This window comes from Ascidiella aspersa, chromosome 6 (assembly GCF_963924565.1).
Source record: "Ascidiella aspersa chromosome 6, kaAscAspe10.2, whole genome shotgun sequence".
Lineage (NCBI taxonomy): Eukaryota > Metazoa > Chordata > Ascidiacea > Phlebobranchia > Ascidiidae > Ascidiella > Ascidiella aspersa.
Genome location: NC_139452.1, coordinates 8,537,748 through 8,559,604, shown reverse-complemented (window position 1 = coordinate 8,559,604; position 21,857 = coordinate 8,537,748). Strand labels below are relative to the sequence as shown.

At 36.2% G+C, this 21,857-nt stretch overlaps 2 protein-coding genes across 2 annotated transcripts; one reads left to right on the top strand and one right to left on the bottom strand.

Annotated features, from left to right (window-relative positions):
• The first annotated feature begins 2,489 nt into the window (after positions 1–2,489).
• Positions 2,490–6,999, top strand: LOC146139518 (hematopoietic prostaglandin D synthase-like). Its single transcript, XM_083391101.1, has 4 exons — positions 2,490–3,085; positions 4,452–4,654; positions 5,011–5,112; positions 5,869–6,999. Exons 1-4 carry the CDS (start codon positions 2,953–2,955, stop codon positions 6,031–6,033), a joined length of 603 nt encoding a protein of 200 aa, XP_083247227.1. The 5' UTR covers positions 2,490–2,952; the 3' UTR covers positions 6,034–6,999.
• A 1,457-nt stretch (positions 7,000–8,456) lies between these two features.
• LOC146139517 (sodium-coupled monocarboxylate transporter 1-like) lies at positions 8,457–19,798 on the bottom strand. The gene is made up of 14 exons (XM_083392475.1): positions 19,656–19,798; positions 17,922–18,032; positions 17,275–17,365; positions 16,995–17,112; positions 16,597–16,664; positions 15,515–15,669; positions 15,215–15,355; positions 14,385–14,514; positions 11,987–12,075; positions 11,221–11,324; positions 10,431–10,591; positions 9,752–10,073; positions 9,108–9,250; positions 8,457–8,519 (listed from the first exon to the last, which is right to left on the bottom strand). Exons 1-14 carry the CDS (start codon positions 19,796–19,798, stop codon positions 8,457–8,459), a joined length of 1,839 nt encoding a protein of 612 aa, XP_083248601.1.
• Positions 19,799–21,857: the final 2,059 nt, after the last annotated feature.

Below are 21,857 nucleotides of genomic sequence, written 5' to 3'. Positions count from 1 at the left end.
AAATTGTAGAAGCAAAGACATACAGCCGCTACATTGTCTGAAAGGGTTTAACAACTTTAACTAAATGCTTTCTCAAAATAAAACTATTACCTTATAAGGCAGCGGTTCCCCAACTTTTCTAAAAAATTTGCCTGGTGGACCCGTTGCAATTATTTTGATTTTGGCGGCCCTATAAAAATTTAAGGGTCAGTTGACCCATGTTTCTGGTAGTAAACTAGTGCAGTCACGATTCTTTCTAATGTAACAACTTTTTAACGAATGCGAACGATTCGCTGATAGCAGGTAGTACAGCATAATATATGCTTTGTGATGTCACAAGAGACATCATAAAACAAGCTATATGAACGAATAATAATGTATAACCAAAGACAATAATGATGACAGATATTTTTTTAAACATAGATTAATGTTTAAAAACGTTCGCTAAAGCCTATAATATGAAAAAACTTAAAGACTAATTCTCCTTGCGGACCCTCTGAAACTGCTGTACGGACCCCATTTGGTCCGCGGACCCCAGTTTGGGAACCGCTGTTATAAGGATACGTCCTGTGTAAAAACGGCGTATAATCGACTGGCGTGATTGAAAGTTTGCTGAAGCCGCATGTTGCAGCCGATGGTTAAAAAAAATTGTGACAGTTTAACATGCAATTTTTTTGTTTTGTTTCTGCAAAGGTGAAAACCCGTGACATTTATCGTTTTAGGATTACTAACAAACGTAAAACTTGAAAACAGAAATTGTTTAGCCTTGCGTGATATTAAAGCAAATAATCCCGACACTAAACTGCTCAGTTTGGGACGACCGGCTTGAGATGCGCGACTTTCTCTCATAGTAATAGAGTGTTTTTATCTGTAAGAGGGCACATTACTTTCTTTCTCAGCGAACATATGCCGTCGTCCGGCGACAATCGACATGCGGACAAACTTTGCTATTTAATATAAGATGCGTCGATTGAAAAGACTCCGGTCAACAGTACACGTGATTAACGCGATAATAAAGCACATCACATTGAAAAAAAGTAAATTGCGCGCTTCGCCGAGGGTGACTGATATGCATCCGCCACAACATAGTGTTTCTGGCAGTTTATACTTTTGTGTGGGTTTCAGGATTAGTAGAAGAAGTGGCCAAATCAGTAATGAATAAAGTACACAAAAATAAATGTTAGGCACAATCAGGGAGTCGAACCGGAACCGAACCGGAACTTTATGAACCGGTTTTGGGTCAATTTTTTCCGAACCGTAACCGAACCAGAACCGTTTTTATAAGATTTTAAGGAGCCGAACCGGAACTGAACCGAATAATTTGAAAGTACCTGAACCTTAACCGAACCTGTAAACAAAAGCGGTTCGCTCCAACATGACGTCATAACTTCTATTTTACAGAGCCAAGTTACGCCATGTTTGAAATTTTATGAAAAAAATATGAATATTGAATAAAAAAATCGTTCATTTTTTATATATTTCAATATTGAGTTGCTGTTTTTTTAATAAGTCACCGAACTTAGATTAAATGACTAACAATTCAAAGATTATTCTCTACAATTATCGACCCACATTTTGAGATTTAACGCAAATTATATTGTATCTGAACCGGAACTTTATGAACCGATTTTGAAATAACGATGATCGAACCGGAGCTGAACCGGAGCTGAACCGGAACTTTTAAATTACTCCGAACCGAAACCGGAACTGAACCGGAAAAGTCAAACGGTTCGACTACCTGGGTACAATATGCACGAATGTGTAATGAGCTTGTAAATAAATGCTAAAGCTAAATAGGTCGAGTACATCACGTATGATAAACTGACGATGATAAAGTGCGTATCAAAAGGTGCAGTGAACGTAAAAAGCAGAAAGTATGGTAACAAGCTTAGCATTATAGTGGTACGTTAACCTCAAACTTGTCCTCATTGCCACTTATCTTACTGTACCGCTAAGGGTTAACGTGAAAAACCGCATAGGGGTTAATGTTTAATAATCGACCAACAGAAAAAGAAAACGTTGCGAGATTTGACAAATAATCAGTGATTGGCGCGATGTTCCAATGTAATCAATAGACTGACATATTCAGGAAAGTTCAGAGATAAACTTTCTAAAGATTGAAATGGAGGTTAAATGTGAGCTTTTGCACACACGTGGTTTTTGGTTCATTAGGTCCCAGCAATAATTCTGTAAAGTTCAATGAATTTTGTCAAGAAAAGTGCTGTGTTATTGAATCAACTGAAATAAACACTACAGAGGTTGCTCGTAAAATTTGTAATCAAACCAAAAGCCAACGTCGCTGGCTTATAGAGCCCTAAGCGCATGTTTAGGCCAGCCTAGAGCTGCTGTAGTCAATTCTCCAATCCAGTCGCGGCTACGTTCTACCGATTGCTGCCAGTTGTGCAAACTTGTCTTACTCGGTTCGAAAAGCTGATTTGACAAAACGGTCGGGCGTATTTGTTTCGGTTAAATAGCGCGCACTGTTGCTGCGCAAACTCGGATTAGGAAAGAGTAAAGAGTTGTTTAGCTGAATACTTATCAAGATGAATAGGCCAAGTCAAGTCCGAATGTTCAAGTCAGGCTAGCGTTATTAGCAGTATATGGCTGTAACTTTTATGTAGCACCTGTAACCGGGCTAAACAACTGTAACTGACTCATTTTTTCAGAAGGCTGGTTCACTTAGCTATTGCGTTCCAAGCCCTATTAGTTTGCATTACCAGGGATTTCAGTGGAATAATGGTAGTTTAGCTGATGATTTTAAAATATGTTTTAAAGCAAAAATACCAATATTCCAATATACAACGGGAGGAATTGTGAAAAGCTTATCTCATGGCCGAGACAAGGTGAGGAGCGAAGTGTTCGCTTTCTCGTGATAGGCCTGTCTTTGTATGTATGCTCAATTGTTTGCTTTGGCGAAATAAATAAAAGTTAGTTTTCTCTGTATGCCTTACAGTCGTTCTATCCAGCTTCTTCATGCCTTCGTTTAAGATCTGCTACTTTGACATCCGCGGTTATGCCGAAATGAGTCGGTACATGTTCGCTGAGGCTGGTGTGGAATACGAAGACTGCCGAGTGAAGGATGAAGATTGGCCCGATCGCAAGCCAAGTGAGAATATTTATAGAGAAAATCATAACTAAAACGTTTATTTTCAATTAATTGCAAGATGTATGTTCTTGCAAATGGATTATCTATTTAGGTTCGGTCCAACTATCCTGAAAGATTGTTTTTGCCCTTAGAATCGTTTCAATCCAAATTACCATAAAACATTCTTATCGCCTTTTACTTGCGCTTGTGCTTTTACGTGCGTTTTAATTGTCTTCATTAATACTTTGACCTGATAAAGCACGGTTGTGCGAAAGCTTGTCGAAAACCTAATACATTTTTTACAGTGCCACCTCATTCCTTTATTTAGAATTAGGCAAATACGGCCATTTACAAAGATTTAAAAAATGATAATCACGGTGTGTGTAAACGAGGTTCGCTCACATTAAGAAAGGTCAGTTTTCTATTATCGCTGCTTCTGTAGGACAGTTATCGACGAAAGATTAATATCGCACACTCTGTTAATATTTGATCAGTTTTCGCCTCTGCGTTCCCTGTCTGGTTAATCGTAAGCTTCCAATCGTCGCGCCAATTAAAGTGAATTTTTGTCAAACCTTTTCAAAAAGCAAACCCACGAATATACTAATGCTGTGCGGCATTTAATAAACCCAAAATGGTTCTTCTGGAAAAACCATGTACATCTGTAAACCTTCTTTTGTGAACTTTAGTGAGAAATTATATAAAGAAATCGAGAATAACAAATTATGTTTGCATATAGTTAGTAACGATCAAATTCCTCTGTCTTTTTAAAGGCTTGCCGAAATTTCGTATAACCTGTGATCAAGCTATTCTGGACACGAAATGACCAACCATAACGGCACACACTGTGTCTTCGGAACGGCCTTTAGAAATACACATATCTTGTTGTGACTTGACTTAAGTGCACTTAAGTCCCTGTTTTCAAATGACTTCAAAATGAAAATGACTTGATTTGATTAAAGTCTTTTGGACAAATGACTTGACACGACTGGAGTCTTTTGGGCAAATGACTTGGGGTTAAAGAAATGTATTTATTAGGCAATTGTTTTAGATAAAATTGAGTTATTTATATTAATTTTTGCACATAGATTAATTTTCTTGATATATGTTGATTTATGTTATTTTTACGTGAGGTATTCCCCATAATCGGACGAGTTTTTTAGATTTAATATATTAAAGTTTTCATTTTATGACAACTTAAACTTGAATTGCTCTAAGTTGAACTTGACGGGGATGTGACTTGTACAACCCATGACTTAGACTGGGACTTTATTTGTTATTTATTCGAAAAGACTAGACCGGACTTAAGTCATTTCAAAAGTGTCTTAATTACAACCCTGACACATATGTATACGAAAGTTAATACAATTTCATTATTTTCATTCCCCAGCCATGCCGTTCGGCCGCATGCCAGTGCTCTACGTGGATGGGAAGCCGTTGGCACACAGCAGAGCCATTCTGCGTTATTTGGGGACCGAGCTAGGATTTGACGGCGGGACTAAGTTAAGCGCCGCCACGAATGACGTTTGGATGGAGGTTTTCTTCGATGCGTTCTTCAAGCTTCCATTAGATGAGACGGACGAGGAGAAGATGGTCAGTATTGAGCAATAATTGCTGATCGCTTAACAGAAATACTTCTTGATAAGTACAGACTTTTGTTAGCCAATAGTCAAGGTCTTATATGGGCCCAAGGACTGTTAAAATTACGAAAACGGGTCGATTTTACGCCGCAGTTTGGTCACCAGTTTTCGCTAAGGGTTTTTTAACGACGGAACGAAAAAATCGGAACGAAAAACCGGAAAAAAAATATATTATATTATTTATTTGCAAACTAATGATATTTTGTAATATACAGGTCTATTACATGTAATCACAAAATAACATTATGGTATTGAGGGTATTTTTTCCATTGCGTGATACACTTTATACGTCAAATTACACATATACAGGTGGAAATGTCTAAAGAAGGTATGGAAGGGCATGTCCTGCCTGTATTTGCCAAAATGGAAGAACAGATAAAGTCGTCGGGTGGACCGTATCTGTTCGGAAAGGTTAGTTGTTCGTTTTGCGCTTGTTTGTGCTACAAACCTATTAGGACCCATATACATGTAGGCCTACAACTAAAGGGTTTCTGGAATCTTTCGGAAGTATAGTTGAGCCCCAGCCTATTGTTTTGTGAGTATACCCGATAATTATCAAGCAAAACAAGAATACCAGACATTTAAAAAATTAATAAATACAAACAATAAATATAAAAAGTTTGTCATGCTATACGCATTAATATATAATCCACGTACACCGAGTGTTCTTTTACAAAGCTGACTCCATTCTCGATGACTGGTAAACTAATTTTTGTACTTTTCCTTCCGTTGACTTCAAAGTTACGACAAGGCACTTCATACTAACATCCTCAGTCAATTAAAGTACTAGTTTGGAGTTGGTTACTCACAACCGTATATTTCCAGGCTTGTCCTACTTGCATGGAAGTTCTTGATAGGCTAAGTGGTTTAATTCTTTACGATAGCCACTTGTCGTTTATCATTTGTCAATGCGGCATGACAGTGTCGTAAACAAGTCATTTTGAAATGACTTTAAGACCCAGTCAAGTCATTTAAAAACAGTGACTTAAGTCACTATAGTCACTTGTGTCATTAGAAAGACTTATGTCATTAGAATTAAATAGCATGTGTTTACTGTTTCAGTTTAAATTCAGTATGTGTTTAATTATTACTAGTCTGTCAAGAACATCGTTGGAAAATAACTTGTTTTTTGAGAATGAATTTTTAATTGATGGTTTATTGTTGTAGGATCCGCAAACGGCCGATTTTGCCATTTACAGCATCCTGGAGTATCTTGAGCCTTTCAAAATGGACTGGGATCGCCATCCAGGCGTCAAGGCACTTCGTACGTCATTCGAGACACGTCCAAAAATTGCGGCCTGGATTGCCAATCGCCCTGTTACCGCTTATTAATTGTTTTATAAACCAACTCCGGCCTTTAATTATATTAATTAAAACACAGCTCTTCTGGTTATTGTAATTTTCAACAAACGTTTCGGCAACCTTTGCAATCGCCGTCGTCAAGGTGAATGACACCAAACGCTCTAGTAGTACAATATATTGAAAACACACAAAGGAAAAAATGCAAGACAAAACGCGAGGGACACGATAAGAAAACATTGGCGATAACGTATAGCCTCTTGTCCAGTAGTTCTCAACAGGGATGCGTTATTGCGCACTAATCACTATAGTCCAGGTAAACGGTTGTGTTGTGATGTTATTGTGTGGCGTTAGTGATTTTAGTTCAATGTTCCACGTCGTAGGCTAACTATGCCAGACTGGATTTTCCGTTTTGACCAACATAAAAAACAAAAAAAGATAAAGGTTACTGCTTGATATGCGCGAATTTCTCTCATAGAAAGGGAGCGTTTTTATTTGTAAGAGGGCGGCACATGGCTTTCTTTCTCAGCGAACATATGCCGTCGCCAAATCACAAACACAAATTTGCAGTGACTTTGTGTGGAAAGAGCTTCAATAGATTATTCATGATATTATACGGAGCTGTAGTTAATTTTGTTCGAAAACTATCTTGAATATTTTTTTTATTTAATGCAGAAACTTTTTGTTACGAATTAGGGTGCCGCCAAATCCACCAAATTAATTTTGGTGCCGCGTCGATCATATTATAAAAATAGCACGGGCTAGAAGCGGCGAGGTATCTCTCGGGCTGATTAGAGTTGCTTACATGTTATAACAAATATTGTTGAAAACAGCGTTGACAGAAATCAAATTTATCAGTTTTGATTTCCTAACACTTACTATAAGTTACTTATGCCATTTTAGTATCTATGGAACTTTGTTGGAAACACACTGATTGTCAATTTGGTTTGGATTTTAAAACCACCTTCGCGAATAAAGTTTGGCATGGTTATAGTTTTATTGCTGTCTGTGTCTTATCGGACATGTCCGACCGCCTATAAGCATTCAAATCATTACGTATAGTCACATATGCCGGCTACTGAATAGGGCAAGTTTAATGATGTCCACTTATGCAAAAAAACAGAACCGAAGCATTGACGACTTCAAACTTCACGAAACTTGGTTGCATTTCATGAACACAATGCAGAACTATTATTTAACCTTAGTCAATTTAAAAACGGTATACCACAAAACCGCTTTTATATTAAGTTAGAGCAAAAGCTCCGCTAACATGTGTCAGTGTTAGACTGTAAATTTCTGACGTTTTGAATAATATAAGCAGCATTTTTTTAAACTGTAAATTTTAACAAAAAAATGTTATTCGCAGATTTGCTTTGATCGTTCGTTTTGCTGTTTGTTAAATATAGTTCACTAAGCGACGAAATATTTACAGTAAAGATCCAACCAATAAAAATACAGTTAATATCCTGATTCCACCGCGCGGAGTGTCGAGATGATGTGTGCTAAGCTGAAGTACAAGTACAGGTATGATCACAAGTGACAGGTGAAAGAAAAGAATACGAAATTAGCAATGGTTTAGCTTGGGCCCCCGAATGATATTTGTTTTATTTAAAGCTGTCGAAAGAGGCGTATTGATCAAATCACTATAGTTTGTTCAGTTAAAAAAAGCTATTTCGCTATTTAGGAAAACTCTAAAAAGCTCACGTCAGGTTTATGTGTACAATACTGGTAGAGGTTTGCGATATACTTTTAGCAGCTTCTTTAACAGTTAGAACTATGTTTTAGTCAGTTTACTAAAAACCTGAAATAAGTTTATACAATTTTCGACCTGGTTACGTTTATCAAGAAACATAGATTCTCCAGAAAAAATTAAGATAAACTGCCTTTGCTAGCGTAATATATGAATTCTTTAAGATATTTTAATAAAGTCTGACCTGAATTTCTAACTTTGCTAGAGTATTCTTCTTTTTAAAGCTTAATCTTTTTTAAAGCTTAATAAAATATACTTGCCTCGTCATTTTTCTGGTCGTGTTTAACCCACACCAGCAGAAGGGAAGCGCGCCAATCGGAATCCAGGAAAATATCACGTGATCAAAGAAGCGTTAGATCAGGCGAGGGTCTATATACGAAAATTTAGCCGTGCTGTGTAAAGTTATTCATTGCTGCAAGCTTATCAATTCTGTATGTTAGTTTAACCAAAACAAGTTGCTAATTTAAATTTGCCTGTCCAACTAAGAACGGATCCAAAATCCTGCAAATGATTTATTAAACTCTGCTGTTAAAAGTCAATTTACTGACTTCAATCAGCCAACCAAAACGAAAGGAAAAGGCGCGTGAAATGTCCTGCGTGTGCGGCCGACGGCAAAATTAATATTACAGAATTCAAAGATTTGCTGTTATTCTTCTTCTTGTTTAAAAATACAGTTGACGAGGTAACAAGTGCAGGAACGACCCAGCTAGTCGAAATATTGTTCAATTCCAGATTCCACCAACGAGTTGTTGAGATGGTGTGTGTTGGCCTGTTAAAAAAATACCATTACAAATGGTTGCAAAGTGTTAAATGTCAAAGTGTTAATAAAAAGGGCAGCGATTCATAAAATGTTGAGAACCACTGTTGTAGACTGTAGAACAGTGTTTCCCCTTTCTTAGCAGCTATTAAAATACTAAGGGTTTATATCAGCAAAGCTTTGGAGACCCGATTATTGTTTTTGTAAGCTTAAGTGAGCAAAACAATAATAGCATTATTAAGTTCAAATTTAGTTAGTATGAGCATTGGCTTAGTATTGCCTTCGCTAATTTTTTTATTTTTTTATTCCAATCTCAATGAGTCTAACCCTGTGAACAATGCTGTAGACTCTACAGGACCTTAAGCTTCAGTGAATAACAACACCATATTGGTAGTTGTTTCTAATGAGTACGTCTAGGAAAAATTATGTTTCAACCAGTTTTGGCTAGGTAGGGGTATGAATTATAAATATCTCCTGGGAAAGGTGGTCCCTTTTCCCTGTTCGAAATTTTTATCGAGTACAGTTAGACGCTATAGTATTTTCTGTGAAGTGAATGAGCAAATAGAACAGTTTGGTTAAATGTGTGATAACTTTGCTTGCCTCGTCCTTGTTTTTGTTTTGGTCGTGATCAACCCCGCACCAGCAGAAACGACGCGCGCCAATCGGAATCCAAGAAAATATCACGTGATCAAAGAAGCGGTAGATCAGGCGAGGGTCTACCTTCCTGCGATTTCTGTGCCCGCCTGAAGAAGAAAGGTAACATCGATATTATTTCAAAAGAAAGAATATTTGGTTAACTTCTATTTCCTGGTTTGTGAACTGTAAATTGTATATAGAGAATGACAGGTTTGTTCTCCTGCATATCTTATAGCTGGCCTTCTGCAGACACAAAAACATACCCCAGTTGAGTTATTATCCAATCGTGGTTTAACGCAGTGAACCAATTTCGAATTGGCTCTGATCACGACCAGCGACACACTGTTGCCTTCACAATGTCATCCATAACGTGAATAAAATTATTGCTACAAGTATAGAAGGTTTTAAAAGGTTTGCTGATCTTAAAAACAACCGCAAGACTTTACATCCAACCGGTTTTCTAATTCACAGGAAAGAGTCTTCAGGAACAAAAACTATTTCCGGCGATCTCTTGATCTTTATTATTCCAGGCTTTTGATATTGCGGTGATGAACATTCAGCGAAACGTCCATCACGGCCAAAACTCCAAAGTAACACCTTATACTCACAGGTTATAAAACTTATGATGAGTCCAGCAATGATGGTAATGATGCTACCCAAAACTGGATAATAGAAGTAGGACATGGCGTACAAATCAGCAACTGCTGGCCTCGACTCAACCAACGTTGGCGCTATAACAGTTTTGTTTTGAGCCAACATGTGGTACGCGGTAATGTTGGTCGCATGGCCGGCGATCGATGTGGTATTCGGACATGCGAACGTCTCGAAAGTCAACATGTTTATAAAATGAGGGGGAGTCTTGTAAGTCCTCGATCCGACAAAAACCCAAACATTCATCGCGATTCCGGCCATTGTACCTCCAAAGGCCCCCTGAAACAATTGCAATGTTCACGGATAGGGTTGCTTGCTTTATCAACTTTAGATTAGACTTCTAACCGAAACTCATAAGTAGTGGTGCACCAAAAATACCATGAGCGACTTGTATATATATAAATTGGCCCAATAGTGTGATATAATTTTGAGCAAATATTCTACTTTGACGTTGATCTATGATTTTAACCCAAGTTTGCCAATTAAACATAACATTCGTCAAATTTTAAATGCTGTATTGCTCACTATCGAAAACTTACCAGTTCAGTATTTTCCAGAATGCTGTAAAAAAGTAAGTTTGATAATTTTGCACCACGGACCGCAACGTTTAAGCAGTAAAAGTCATAATTAACTTACTACTGAATTAGCGCACGGGAAGAGTATTCCGAGTAAGTAAAGTCCCACGAGCGGACCTCCTACGAGTCCAGTGATGCTAATGGCCGCTTGCAAAATTCCACCCAGCTGCGAAGTGAGGTAGGCAAAAATAATGCAAACCAATCCGTAGAAGATAATGAGACCTGAAAAAAAAAGTTTTGGTAACTTAACGGGGTGAAGCGGAATTCCAAACCGAAAGATAAACTTTCCAAAATTCCACACCAAGGTGTGAGGTGTACTGTGATCTCATAAACAAGGGCTTTTCAAAGTTATCTTATTGAGCATCAGTGCTTCCGCGAAACAAAGCTATTTCATAAGGGCCGGTCAGTTTTGACTGAGATATTTCATTTTGCTCAAGAAAAATAAAGATTGCTAGTTCGAACAAACAGTTTAAATAATTTTAGGTGATTAGGAATACCATTTTTCGCTAGTTTATGCATAGGAATAGCATTTTCTCAACCATTGCCATCATGCCAAGCAACATTTTGCATGACAAACATCAAAGACCAAACAAAGAGTAAGTAATATTTTTTAGTGCCTACTCTTGAATAAATACTAGTCAACGAAAGAAATCTGTCTTATATCGTTTCTAAACGTTGACTGTTAGTTGAACCAGGGTAATGGAAAACACAAAAAAATAATGACAATTCACATAACACGAAGTTGATAGACAGCTGTTTAATTAATTATTAATTATCCTGAACCTGTCTAGAAAAATATATTACTCCCGCATCAACATAGCCATTGTGGCTACACACAGCTCAATTGTTACCCCTCGATAACCAGAAATAGGTCTTTTCACTCCACTCAGACCACGGCCTCAGAAAATCTTCCACGGTAACGCTTGTCAATGCTATTATTCCGGTTGAAACAGTGCTGTAAATTGTGAAATAAAACTTTTTGGTTAAAATCGAGTCTCGCACACTTGCTTGAATCCCTATGGGCAATATGAATTGAATAGTTCAATTTCTAAATTGAATAAAGTTTCGAAGAATGTAGTTTAAAATTCGCTCGACAGGAGCTGAGGTGCATGTAAGATTTTGTTTGAGGACATGACTTTATATTTAGAGATGAAATAAATTGTTAATCTGAAACATCATAAAGAAGTAACTTTTAAAGCAAGATTTTTTCTAGGAAATTGCAGAAAATTGCATTTTACAAAGATGGGAGGCATTATGTTCATCACAAAAAAACACTGTCCACTTTCCGAAAGCGTGATAAATTTTGTCTTTTAACGAAATTAAATTTGCAAAAAGTTTAGTTTAAAGTTAAAGTGATAAAATTCTCGCTATTTAGCCAAAAAAAACTTTATATCGTTTACAAGTTGCCAAAAAGTTTGGTGATACCCGGCTCCTTTGGGCTAAAACAATTTTATCAAGACGGGTTAATACATTCAACTTACACCAAAAATGTCTGCATTATTGGGGAGAGACATTGCCTCGAGCCTTCGAATTGGATTCCCCTCGCCACCGGGTTAAAAGATCGTTTTATTTGCAAAGAGAATGTTTTAAGGTAAAACTGTTTAGGGTGAAGCTCACCTCAGACTACCGGAATAAACACTGGCAAGAAAGACTCCTGGCATTCCTGGACTGTTTTGAAAGATGTCCAGCACCATGAAAGGCAAAATCTACAGAGAATTTTGTTTTACAATATCCTTAGAAATCAAATTAGTTGTTTTCCCAACTGCAGGTTCTATTCGACCAACCGCCAAATTATCGCCATTACCTGTTCAGTTGAAGGTCGTACTATATATACACACAAACGAAATCGGGAGTTAATAGACAATAGGATGCAGGGGCGCCCGCAGAAAATATTCCAGGGGGTGGCAATCAGGGCGTAACCACAAAATCAAAAGAGGGATCCTGAATTTTCAACTTAGGAAATTCCCCTATTTTTCGCCTGATGTTAATGAATAATGACGTCATAGAATGGTGATTGCAAGACGTGATAGAAAAAAACCAGAAACACCAAATACGTCCAGCAAAAGCGAGCACGTGCGTCGTCGACAATCCTGTCAGGCGCCAGCTGCAAAATCACGGTGTACAATCGTTAACTTTAGGCAAAAAAACAAAACAAACCAAGACCTTAAAATATGTGTGTTTAATTGTGGTAGAATCATACATGGTTCTATCAGCAGCGCAGTTTTCAAGTTCCATGAACGGAACTCGCGCTAAATTACAATCACGCGTTTCACTACCTGCAATAGTAAACGAAACGAAGATCGGTTTTCCCGGGTGTTATCTTGTCACATTTAGCGCAACATCTGCGCCAAGCTGTGTACCAAGTCAGCTAAATTACAAGCTGTGGTTAACGAGATATAAGTCGTGTCCTCTGCACACTTAGCACGTGGTCTTAGAGTATGCAAAAAGAGGATAATTTTGCCATAACTATCATTACTTAAAAATTTATAGTTTAAAACGAGCACGACACCATTATACCTCCTTTTAAGAATCTGCTTCACTTAAACAAATGTCGATGTTACACCAACATCGGATATTAGCGCAGAGACCGAACAGTGAGAAACATTCTGCGTATAACTTGACGTTTTTTAGCGAGAAAAAATAAATAAGGTTTGACGTAGCGTTGTCAATTGTCGAATACTTGCTAATCACTAATCAGTCAACCTAAGCCAGCGCTTCTCAACCCGTTGGGGCCAAAAAAACATTTGAGGTGGGCCGCAGACCAATTTAAAAAGCTAGATTTATAGTTTGATTTGTGTCATTATATTTCATTTTAAAGGAATAATGGTTTGGGAGGAATTAAAAAGGAATGTAAATTTATTGTTCAGCCGCAAGAATCTCACTAATGCACTGTTGATTAAATAATCTGTTTTGAAATATGTTCTGCTGTGTTTTGTTCTAAATCTATTTTAAAGTTTTTTCTTTTATAAAAATTCTATTGGGCCACATTTTTTTGCAAGGTAAATGGGCCACGAAAGAAAAAAGGTTGAGAACCACTGACCTAAACAAATAACGAAAGAGAAAAACTATCCAGCGTTTACGGTTGACCAAACCAAAGACGAAAAACGGCGTTTTGCGCTCGATTTTTGGCTTCGCATTAGATTAACAGTTTGCTAAACCATGACAAAAACGAACCAAAAACGATAATATCACTTACAAAAAAGGGTGGTAAGAACTCCCGCCCCCACTGGGGGCAATGGATAGTGTATATTATTTTTAACCTTCATAAGTAATACATATTACACTTACAAATAATAATAATAATCACATTTTGAGATTCCAGGGGGGGGCAAGTGCCCCCCCTTGCCCCCCCTGCGGGCGCCCATGATAGGATGTATCTTTATAGAATCCAAAACCATCGGCGGCAGGTTTTAGGCAGTCGATCACTGCTCCGCCGACGCGTATGTTAACAAGTAAAACTCATAGTTAAAAACATGAGTAAAAACAAGATCAGAGCTGGAGTTAATAGACCATGTTCTATTGCTGCTATACAAGCGCACAACCCGCCTATACATACTTTTTTTACAATGTGCTCACGTTTTTCCCCTGGAGAATATTTACTATTTCTTTGCGACTGAACTTTGACATTTTTGCTCGTCTTTTAGGTTTGTTTTCATGACGTCCTGGTTTTTCGATATTTAAGTGAATAAAATTGTTTTTAAGGCTACCCGTTCAGAAAAAAAAAATATTGTCAAGAAAGGTAATTTTCGTTTTTTTTAAGAAAATTTTTTAATTTTAACTAAAAAAATCTCCTCTGGTATTTTTTCCTTTGATTTTGTCCTGAATTGTATGTTCAAACGTTCGGTGACATAAACGCTGAAGAAGGCGATTTGTCTAGGTTGTCGTAACGTTGTTGAACAAAAATAATTACGAGAACAGCAAATTAAAATAATTTAATACCTATAGTTTATATAGCATAATCATTTGACGCACAGCATTTGGCGCAACAATTTTAGGTCAATACAAAATATCTTACCTGATCGGGCTTTTTTACGTATCCAGTAGTCAGTGGATCGCACTTATGGTAGTAAGCATACATGATCATGCCACACATCACCGCGAAGCTAATCAAGATTAGGATTCCAACCCAATTCAGTGCAATTGCTCTGAGTAAAAAAAAATATATATTTTTTAACGCTCAATTTTAATTTAACAAATTTTATTACGAACTGTACTAATTTTATTACGAACTTGTACATTTTCACGTTGAAATACATCAACAACGTGATTCGAGTAAAAAGACTGTACTTTATAAAGAGTCTCACTTTCTTTACTATTATATCTTTAGGAGAGACATGCGACTTACATATGCCTTTATCTATGTTGTATCAACGGATTTTACATGATTCAGAGGAAACAATGGTTTTTATGTTTAGCCTATGACAATTTTTTTTCGTAAAACTATAGCTTTTTTACTTTAAGAGCAATACAACTTAAATTTGGATTGACGGGATGACACCTAACAATATAACAAAGTATTTTTATTTATTTTCAAGGCTATTGTTAATAGCGTGAAATGCTTCGACATATGTTAAATGTAAAACAGAACGGGTGAAACAAAACAAAAAATTATTCCCACGCATAATCATAATTTTTCTCCTAATCACCACCATACTTAGATTTATTTTAGTTTTTAAAATTAAATTAGAATTGGAAATTGAGCATTTTTGTCTAATTCTTGAAGTTAGAAAACTAGAACTATATAGCTGTCCAAGTCTATGCACCACATGTTGGCAATACAAATACTATTTTCCTTATTTTTTTAAACACTGACTTGCTGGGAGGCGTCCAGCACGGTTTACTTACTTCTTGGCGTCGCTCACGGATTTGCAGGAGAGATAACGTTGCACTTGCCCTTGGTTGACTGCGTACCACACCATTCCGAGAAAGGCTTGGCCGATGTTGATCGACCAAAATGAATGACTTATCCTTGGGTCAGGGTCGAATCTGCTCGTGAAATCACAACACACGTGAGGCTTTTACTTATGGAATCTTAAATTTACTAGCAAAGTCGTTAAAATAATGTCCTAGGGCGCCAATACAATTTTAAAAACAAAAACTCATTCACATGCTAACTTAAGCTGTTTTAAAAGGGAATATTTTAACCTAAATATTTCGGTCCTTCCGCCTTCCTGACATATCGACACAACGTTACTGAAACCACCAAGCTTGATGCTTCCTTGTATAATGATTGATACGAATCCAGCCACCATAAAAACAGCTTGGATTGCGTCGGTCCAAATCACTGCCTTCAGTCCTCCCTAAACAAAAAGTAAATTAATTCCAAGACAATGTAACAGTTGACTAGTGATCGATGTTTAATGGAGGGTATGCAACTGGGAGATATTTATATATATATATATATATATATATATATATATACATATATATATATATATATATGTATTAATACTCGTTTAATTTGTTAGAGCTCCAGGTTTTCCGATTGTTTCAAAAGTATGTTAATCAAGAAGGTTAGGTGAACTTGTTAGTAATCCTGAAAATTTGTGTTTATTTCAGTTTATTTTCACATCTAAAAACCAGTGTTTTTTGTGGTGTTCATTCAGTACAGTGGAGCAGGGCGTATTGAAACTTAAAAAAAATGTTTTATGGATAACATCACAAAGTTATGTCATAAAACAAATAATCTTAAAAGCACCTGTTGTTTTAAGCGAGCCTGTGCGTAAATTTGTAGCTTTGTGACGTAACATAAACATAATGCTTTATTCTGCACTTTATCCAACTTCACAATGCTAGGTGTTGTGCCCAATTGTTTAAAAGTAGGCTATACAGTTCGTTTAGGTCGTAAACTTTAAGACCAGTTGTATGTGAAAAACTTCAATAGAACCATGTATACCACGTATGATATCAAAAACACAGCAGCAAATTGCCTATTACATTGAAGTTACCGTTCTTTGCTTTTAAGTTGCATATTTGTGTCGTAATCAATTTTGGATAGATTTGTTTTATGAAGGTCCGCTGATCCGCAAAATATGTTTTTGAATTTTACCGGTCCGCAAGCTAAAAACGTTGAGAACCACTGCTTTAACTAAAGGTTTAATCAGGTTTAAAAAGGATTTCGGAAAAGCTATACTATACATTTTTAGTTAATCCTGGTAATCGTTTTTTCGGCAATTAAAAGTATAAACCACAATGATTATCCCAATGCATACATAATAAAATCTTACCAATGAACTGTATAGAATACAAAGGAGACCAGTAGATACGACTGCGCCCCATAGGTTGAATCCAGTCACTGCAAGTTACAAAAACGTACCGGGTTTATATTGTTTCTTCAAATTATTTATCCAACTAGTCACTTAAACAAGTATTGAACGAACTAAAAATTAGATTGGAATTTAGAGAATCCATAGATTTCCCAGATTTGAAGTTTTGAAACTATTTTCATACTCAAAGCAAAAATTAACGCTGATCGGACGAGTCGTTCAGGAAAAATATTACTTTAAGCACCATAATAATGTTCATGTTAATAACATGCATTGATAAGTTGTAACAAGGCTTATGTTACTTCATTGCTGGTTAATGTCGTTCAAAATCAGTAAAATATTGTAAAAAATAGGTTTACCTGCGTTCAAAGCAAGGGCAGGAGCGTAAATTACAATTCCGATGTAGAGTAGTGTTTGAACCAAGTACAATAATGTTCCCAAATAGCGAACTTGACGATTGAAGCGTTTTTCAAGGTACTGCAATAACAACAATAACTGTTAGTTCCTCCAATAAAAAAGACGAGAAATGATTTTTAGGTTGATGTCAGCTCTTTGTCAAGTAAAATTAGGAAGCACTTTACAAGAGTTTGAAAAACTTAAGTTATGGAATCTTCTTTTGTTTTATCTTCAAGGTTTTACCTCGTAGACACTGGTACATTTCAAGTTGTAGAAGATCGGCATGAATATTTCAGCGGAGGCGATCATGGTTATGCCGAAACCAACACTAAACCTACAACAAACAGCAAATAGGAAAATTAACAACCAAGACATTCATAATTAGCAAACAAATTAAAATAATGTAGTAGGCATGTGATATATACATATTGGTGTACAAAATGTAATAGAATTGGCTAAAAGTGATTAACGTGCTATACATTATACAGCACTTAACCCTTATTTACACAGCAAACCGCCGTAACGTTGTTCTATATTACTAGTTCAACCTGACATATCCTCTTTCTATCCTATTCAGGTAAGTCAAGTTGAACTGTGTTTTGCATTTGCATACACAAGATTAATCACCGACAAATGCGTGCAACAGAAATTCAAACAAAAAATACTTTTCTATGCCATGTTTCCTGCATGTCGTTATCAAGCAAATTCTGTCATTTATTTGTAAAACTTTGAAAGCTTTGCATAACTTTTTACAACTTTTGTAGGCCCACTAATTCAATTTCAGTTTATTTGAAGTAGATATGCAAAATGTATACACATTTTCTTCCGGTTGCCTTTATCACACACCTATACATGCGCAATTTCCTGCGTATTTTAATTATTTTACTCACCATACAATCATTGCTCCGAATCGGTAAACTTCAGAAGGCGCTCCAAGAATGAGGACAGCCGACATAAAACTCACGGAAAGAGAGAACGCGACAGGGTAGGGACTCATTGACCTTTCAACATACGTTATACTTGTAAACCAGGGGTGGGTAACCTACGGCCCGCGAACTATTTTACAAACTATAGGCCATTCCTCATATTTTTTGGCTTTTTCAACTAAAGTAATTTCTTAAATCTTGTTCATCTCTAAAGTGTTAATTGCAAAATAACTAGTTTTATTCATGTTAATAAGCCGTTGCGGTTGTTATAATAGGATTCGGAAAGTCTATTATCCAATTCAAATTTAGCGGCCGCAGAGATCTTTCTCAGTTTGGTTTTGGCCCGCGACTAGAAAAATGTTTCCCACCCAGTTGTAAACAATGCTCACAACTAAAAAATGATTAACGTTGATTTATTAAGTTTTTATTTCGCCCTAAGTGACATGATCGGTATATGGAAAAACACAAAGATTCCAATTCGAACTTACAAAAAATGTGTGCTAGTTTTTCAACCTAAACCTAATATTTCTACGAAGTTTCCGGAAACAAATTCGTAATCCCAAAGCATAAATTTGAGATCAGTGATTTCCAATTTTTTGCTGATCAACCGCCTTATAAAAAAAGGCATTTTCTGCCTAAACGAATTAAATTAGTCAGACATGTAAGATTGTGTTTAATTCGTTTTTGTGATAACTTGAAGAAGTTGAAAAAATGTATATTGGTGTTTTTCTATCATCGATAATTATCTGGCAGTAAGCGAAGTCGCGTAAACGGGTTATGCGCTTAGCCAACTGGTAATGACGAATTTCTTGCTAAAAATAAAATATTCAGATTTCTGTACAATGGTAAATGGCATAGCACGATATATTATTTAGCAGGAAGTACATCATTACCGGTTTGGCTATAGCGCATCACCCGTTAACGCGAATTTGCGTTACTGATGATAGAAAAACACCAACTACATTTTTTAAAAAACTGACGCCAAAAAAACACCAACTATACATTTTTTAAAGAACTGAAAAGCTATATTTGGATACACAGTAATGTCGAAGAACAAGATGTTTTTTGCCACAAGTTAACACAAAGTTTGAATTTTAAAGAAATGTTTTTTACGATAATCAGAGCAATGTTTTCAAAATTGTAGGAGGCCAAGCTGAAAGGAATAATACCTTGTTATCCCTTAAATAACTACTATGTTGAATTGAATAACCAACGTATGACAGGCTTATATTATCAGAACTTTATTTTTCAAACTTCATTGAGATTTGGGTTAAACTTAGACACTTTAGCGTGCCACTGGTACATTGCATGTTCGACTAAATATGTTTTATTAGAAGGAAAGATAAAAAACTCTGGCCCAGTAGTATATTTTTTAAGTAATAGTTTTAAAAGAGTGCGTTATATTGCTTCTATATACGACTTGGGATCAATTCCTGAATGTTGCTGTTCGTTCAAATACAGTTTACAGAAGATCACTATGAGTTGAAATGTATGACACAAGCAGTGTGAGATCATATTATAGACGGTATGAATTACTTATTTATTTGAAAAAACAACTAAAGCGTCGATGATACGCAAAAGCTAACATGATTTCGAACAAAGGGTCCAAAAAAACATAAAGCGGCAGCAAAATCAGACTTTTAAAACAAAATAATATTACTTAGTGAACAAAATTCCCAGAATTAAAATTGAAATTACCTCCCAGCCAGTAGATATTCGTCAGTGTTTTGCTTCTTTCTATCTTTGACGGCGTAAAAAAACCCGACCGCTGTCGATATTGCCAACATGATGGCGAAAATCGTGTAATCGGCAACAGAGAAGGTCTTCGGGGAAAGATCCATCGCATTCGAACTTTCAATTTTTATGCCAAAAAATCTAAACTGAAATATACTAAATTCAAACATATAAATTCGATTTTCCTAATTTAAATGCTGTAAACTGTTATTCTTGTCAAAATAAAGAGCCTCTTGTTGACTATTTTTATGCATTACTGGTACCGATGTTAAAATAATAAAAAAAACTTTTATTTTATATTAGAAAAAACTAATAAAATGTTTTACCAATGCTTAAAATTGGAGGCTGTTTTTGCTTGAACAAAAATACCTCATTGTAATATTGTGCGTAATGCTTCGCTAATATGTTATATCATCAGACAAACTATGGCAATCCACAATGATTTGCGGACACAAAAAACAACAAGTTGTCGGTTAGTTTACAACTTACCTAAACGCGTAATATGCAAAAATTGCATTGTCACATGCTGAATATTTGAAAACGAAACGTGATATATTTCTCAGGAAGGTTGTACATTTTTGACAAAAACATTTAAAAGCGCAGTGAACGTTGCGAAAAAAATTGCGAAAGTTAGAACTTCATAACGCTCACTCTGTTTACAAAATTCGACAAAAACGCACTGGATAAAGCACTAAAGTTGTAGGCGGGCTTTCACTTTGATTATTATCTAACATAGCCTGCCAAAATGCACGCATTTTCATCATTTATCTTAAGCAATTTGTACTATTCTCTATTTACGTTTAGTCTGTAACCTGCTAGCTATCTTGCGGGTTTTACGGTTGGTTGCTTAAACCAAATAAAGACGTATAGGGCTTGACAAGTTGCAAGTCAAGCCTGAAACCAGGTCAAAACGAACTGGTGTTCTGTTACCGCATTTGTATGTGCTAGTGCGCACGCCAACTCCTTTTGGTTTCCAACCAGGGTCACCGGGGCCCCAAGGGGTCAGTGAGAAGGTTCCAGGGGGGCCGCTAGTCCAATGTAAACTGAAGCGCAATAAATTGCAGGCACTTATATGAAATATAACCGTCATATGTATTAAATACTGGGTTATTAGTTATGTTTGTTTTTTGTTGTTTGGTGATCGTGTATGACGTTTACAAAAATTTAGAGATTGAGATTAGGCCTATGTTAAACCATATATATAATGTCCCCATTAATCCTGTCTTAAAGCGAAGCAGTAGCAGCAAATTAGACATTGACAAGAGTTCAAGAAGCAAACGAACCGGTTGTAATTATAAGATGAAAAAGGCCGCGTGTTGCCTACCCCTTTGCTATTGTACCATTCAAAAGTAATATGACTTTCTTAAGGCGAAGTTGAAACGATTCTAGGAGCTTAAAATGTTGTTGAAAAAAAAAAAGAAGACCCCTTTTCTTAAAAATTTGAGTGAAAATAATTTAGGCATGGCCTCTTGTATATACTTCGTTTGTGATCATACTCAGACAAATCTCTTCCTGCAATTTATCTTCGGTCATAACAACAGCAACAACGGTAACTTAGTCAGTCAGTGACCAGGTTGTATTTATAAAAAATGGATGCAGCTGATCTATTTGGGAATGTGGAATGGGAGTGGTTTAAAAAAACAGGTTTGTTAAATGTAATATTTATTTGATGTATAAGAAACTTTTCTCTAAACTGACCAAAATAAAGCATTTAACGAACACTAATATAAATTATTTAAGTATATAGTTTTCCAACGTTGTTAGTTAGGGTTAAAGTCTACAAAAACGTATGGGTCCATCAACATAAAAATTTCTTAGAAAGGGGCCGTGACCAAAAGAGGCAAGGAAGCACAGGTTTAGAACAACGGTCAATAGGTACAGTAATTTTTGAGTAAGCTAAACTCGGTGACGTTTTCTCGGCAGTAACCATAAACACCCGTAAAGATAAGAAAAAAGATAATGTTATTTTAGCACTAAATTTGAGACCTGTCCCGACAAACGTTCGGTAAACCTATAACGGTATAGTGACACAAACTCTTAATAACTTGGACCAGGGGTTTCTTTAGTTTTGTTTTGCGATTATTTGAGGGATTCAGTAAGAAAACATTTTGGAGTATCTTTACCTTTCAACTCGATCTCCTCCCCTAAAATTTTGAATTACTGTCG

Bases quoted from the DNA above. Each gene is read 5' to 3' on its own strand.
- LOC146139518 (XM_083391101.1), top strand. From the start codon at position 2,953: ATGCCTTCGTTTAAGATCTGCTACTTTGACATCCGCGGTTATGCCGAA. The intron at 3,086-4,451 runs GTGAGAATATTT...TTCATTCCCCAG, and splicing joins TTGGCCCGATCGCAAGCCAA to CCATGCCGTTCGGCCGCATG. The intron at 5,113-5,868 runs GTTAGTTGTTCG...TTATTGTTGTAG, and splicing joins GACCGTATCTGTTCGGAAAG to GATCCGCAAACGGCCGATTT.
- LOC146139517 (XM_083392475.1), bottom strand. From the start codon at position 19,798: ATGGATCTTTCCCCGAAGACCTTCTCTGTTGCCGATTACACGATTTTC. The intron at 14,515-15,214 runs GTAAGTAAACCG...TTTTTTACTCAG, and splicing joins TCCGTGAGCGACGCCAAGAA to AGCAATTGCACTGAATTGGG. The intron at 11,325-11,986 runs GTGAGCTTCACC...CACAATTTACAG, and splicing joins GTTTATTCCGGTAGTCTGAG to CACTGTTTCAACCGGAATAA.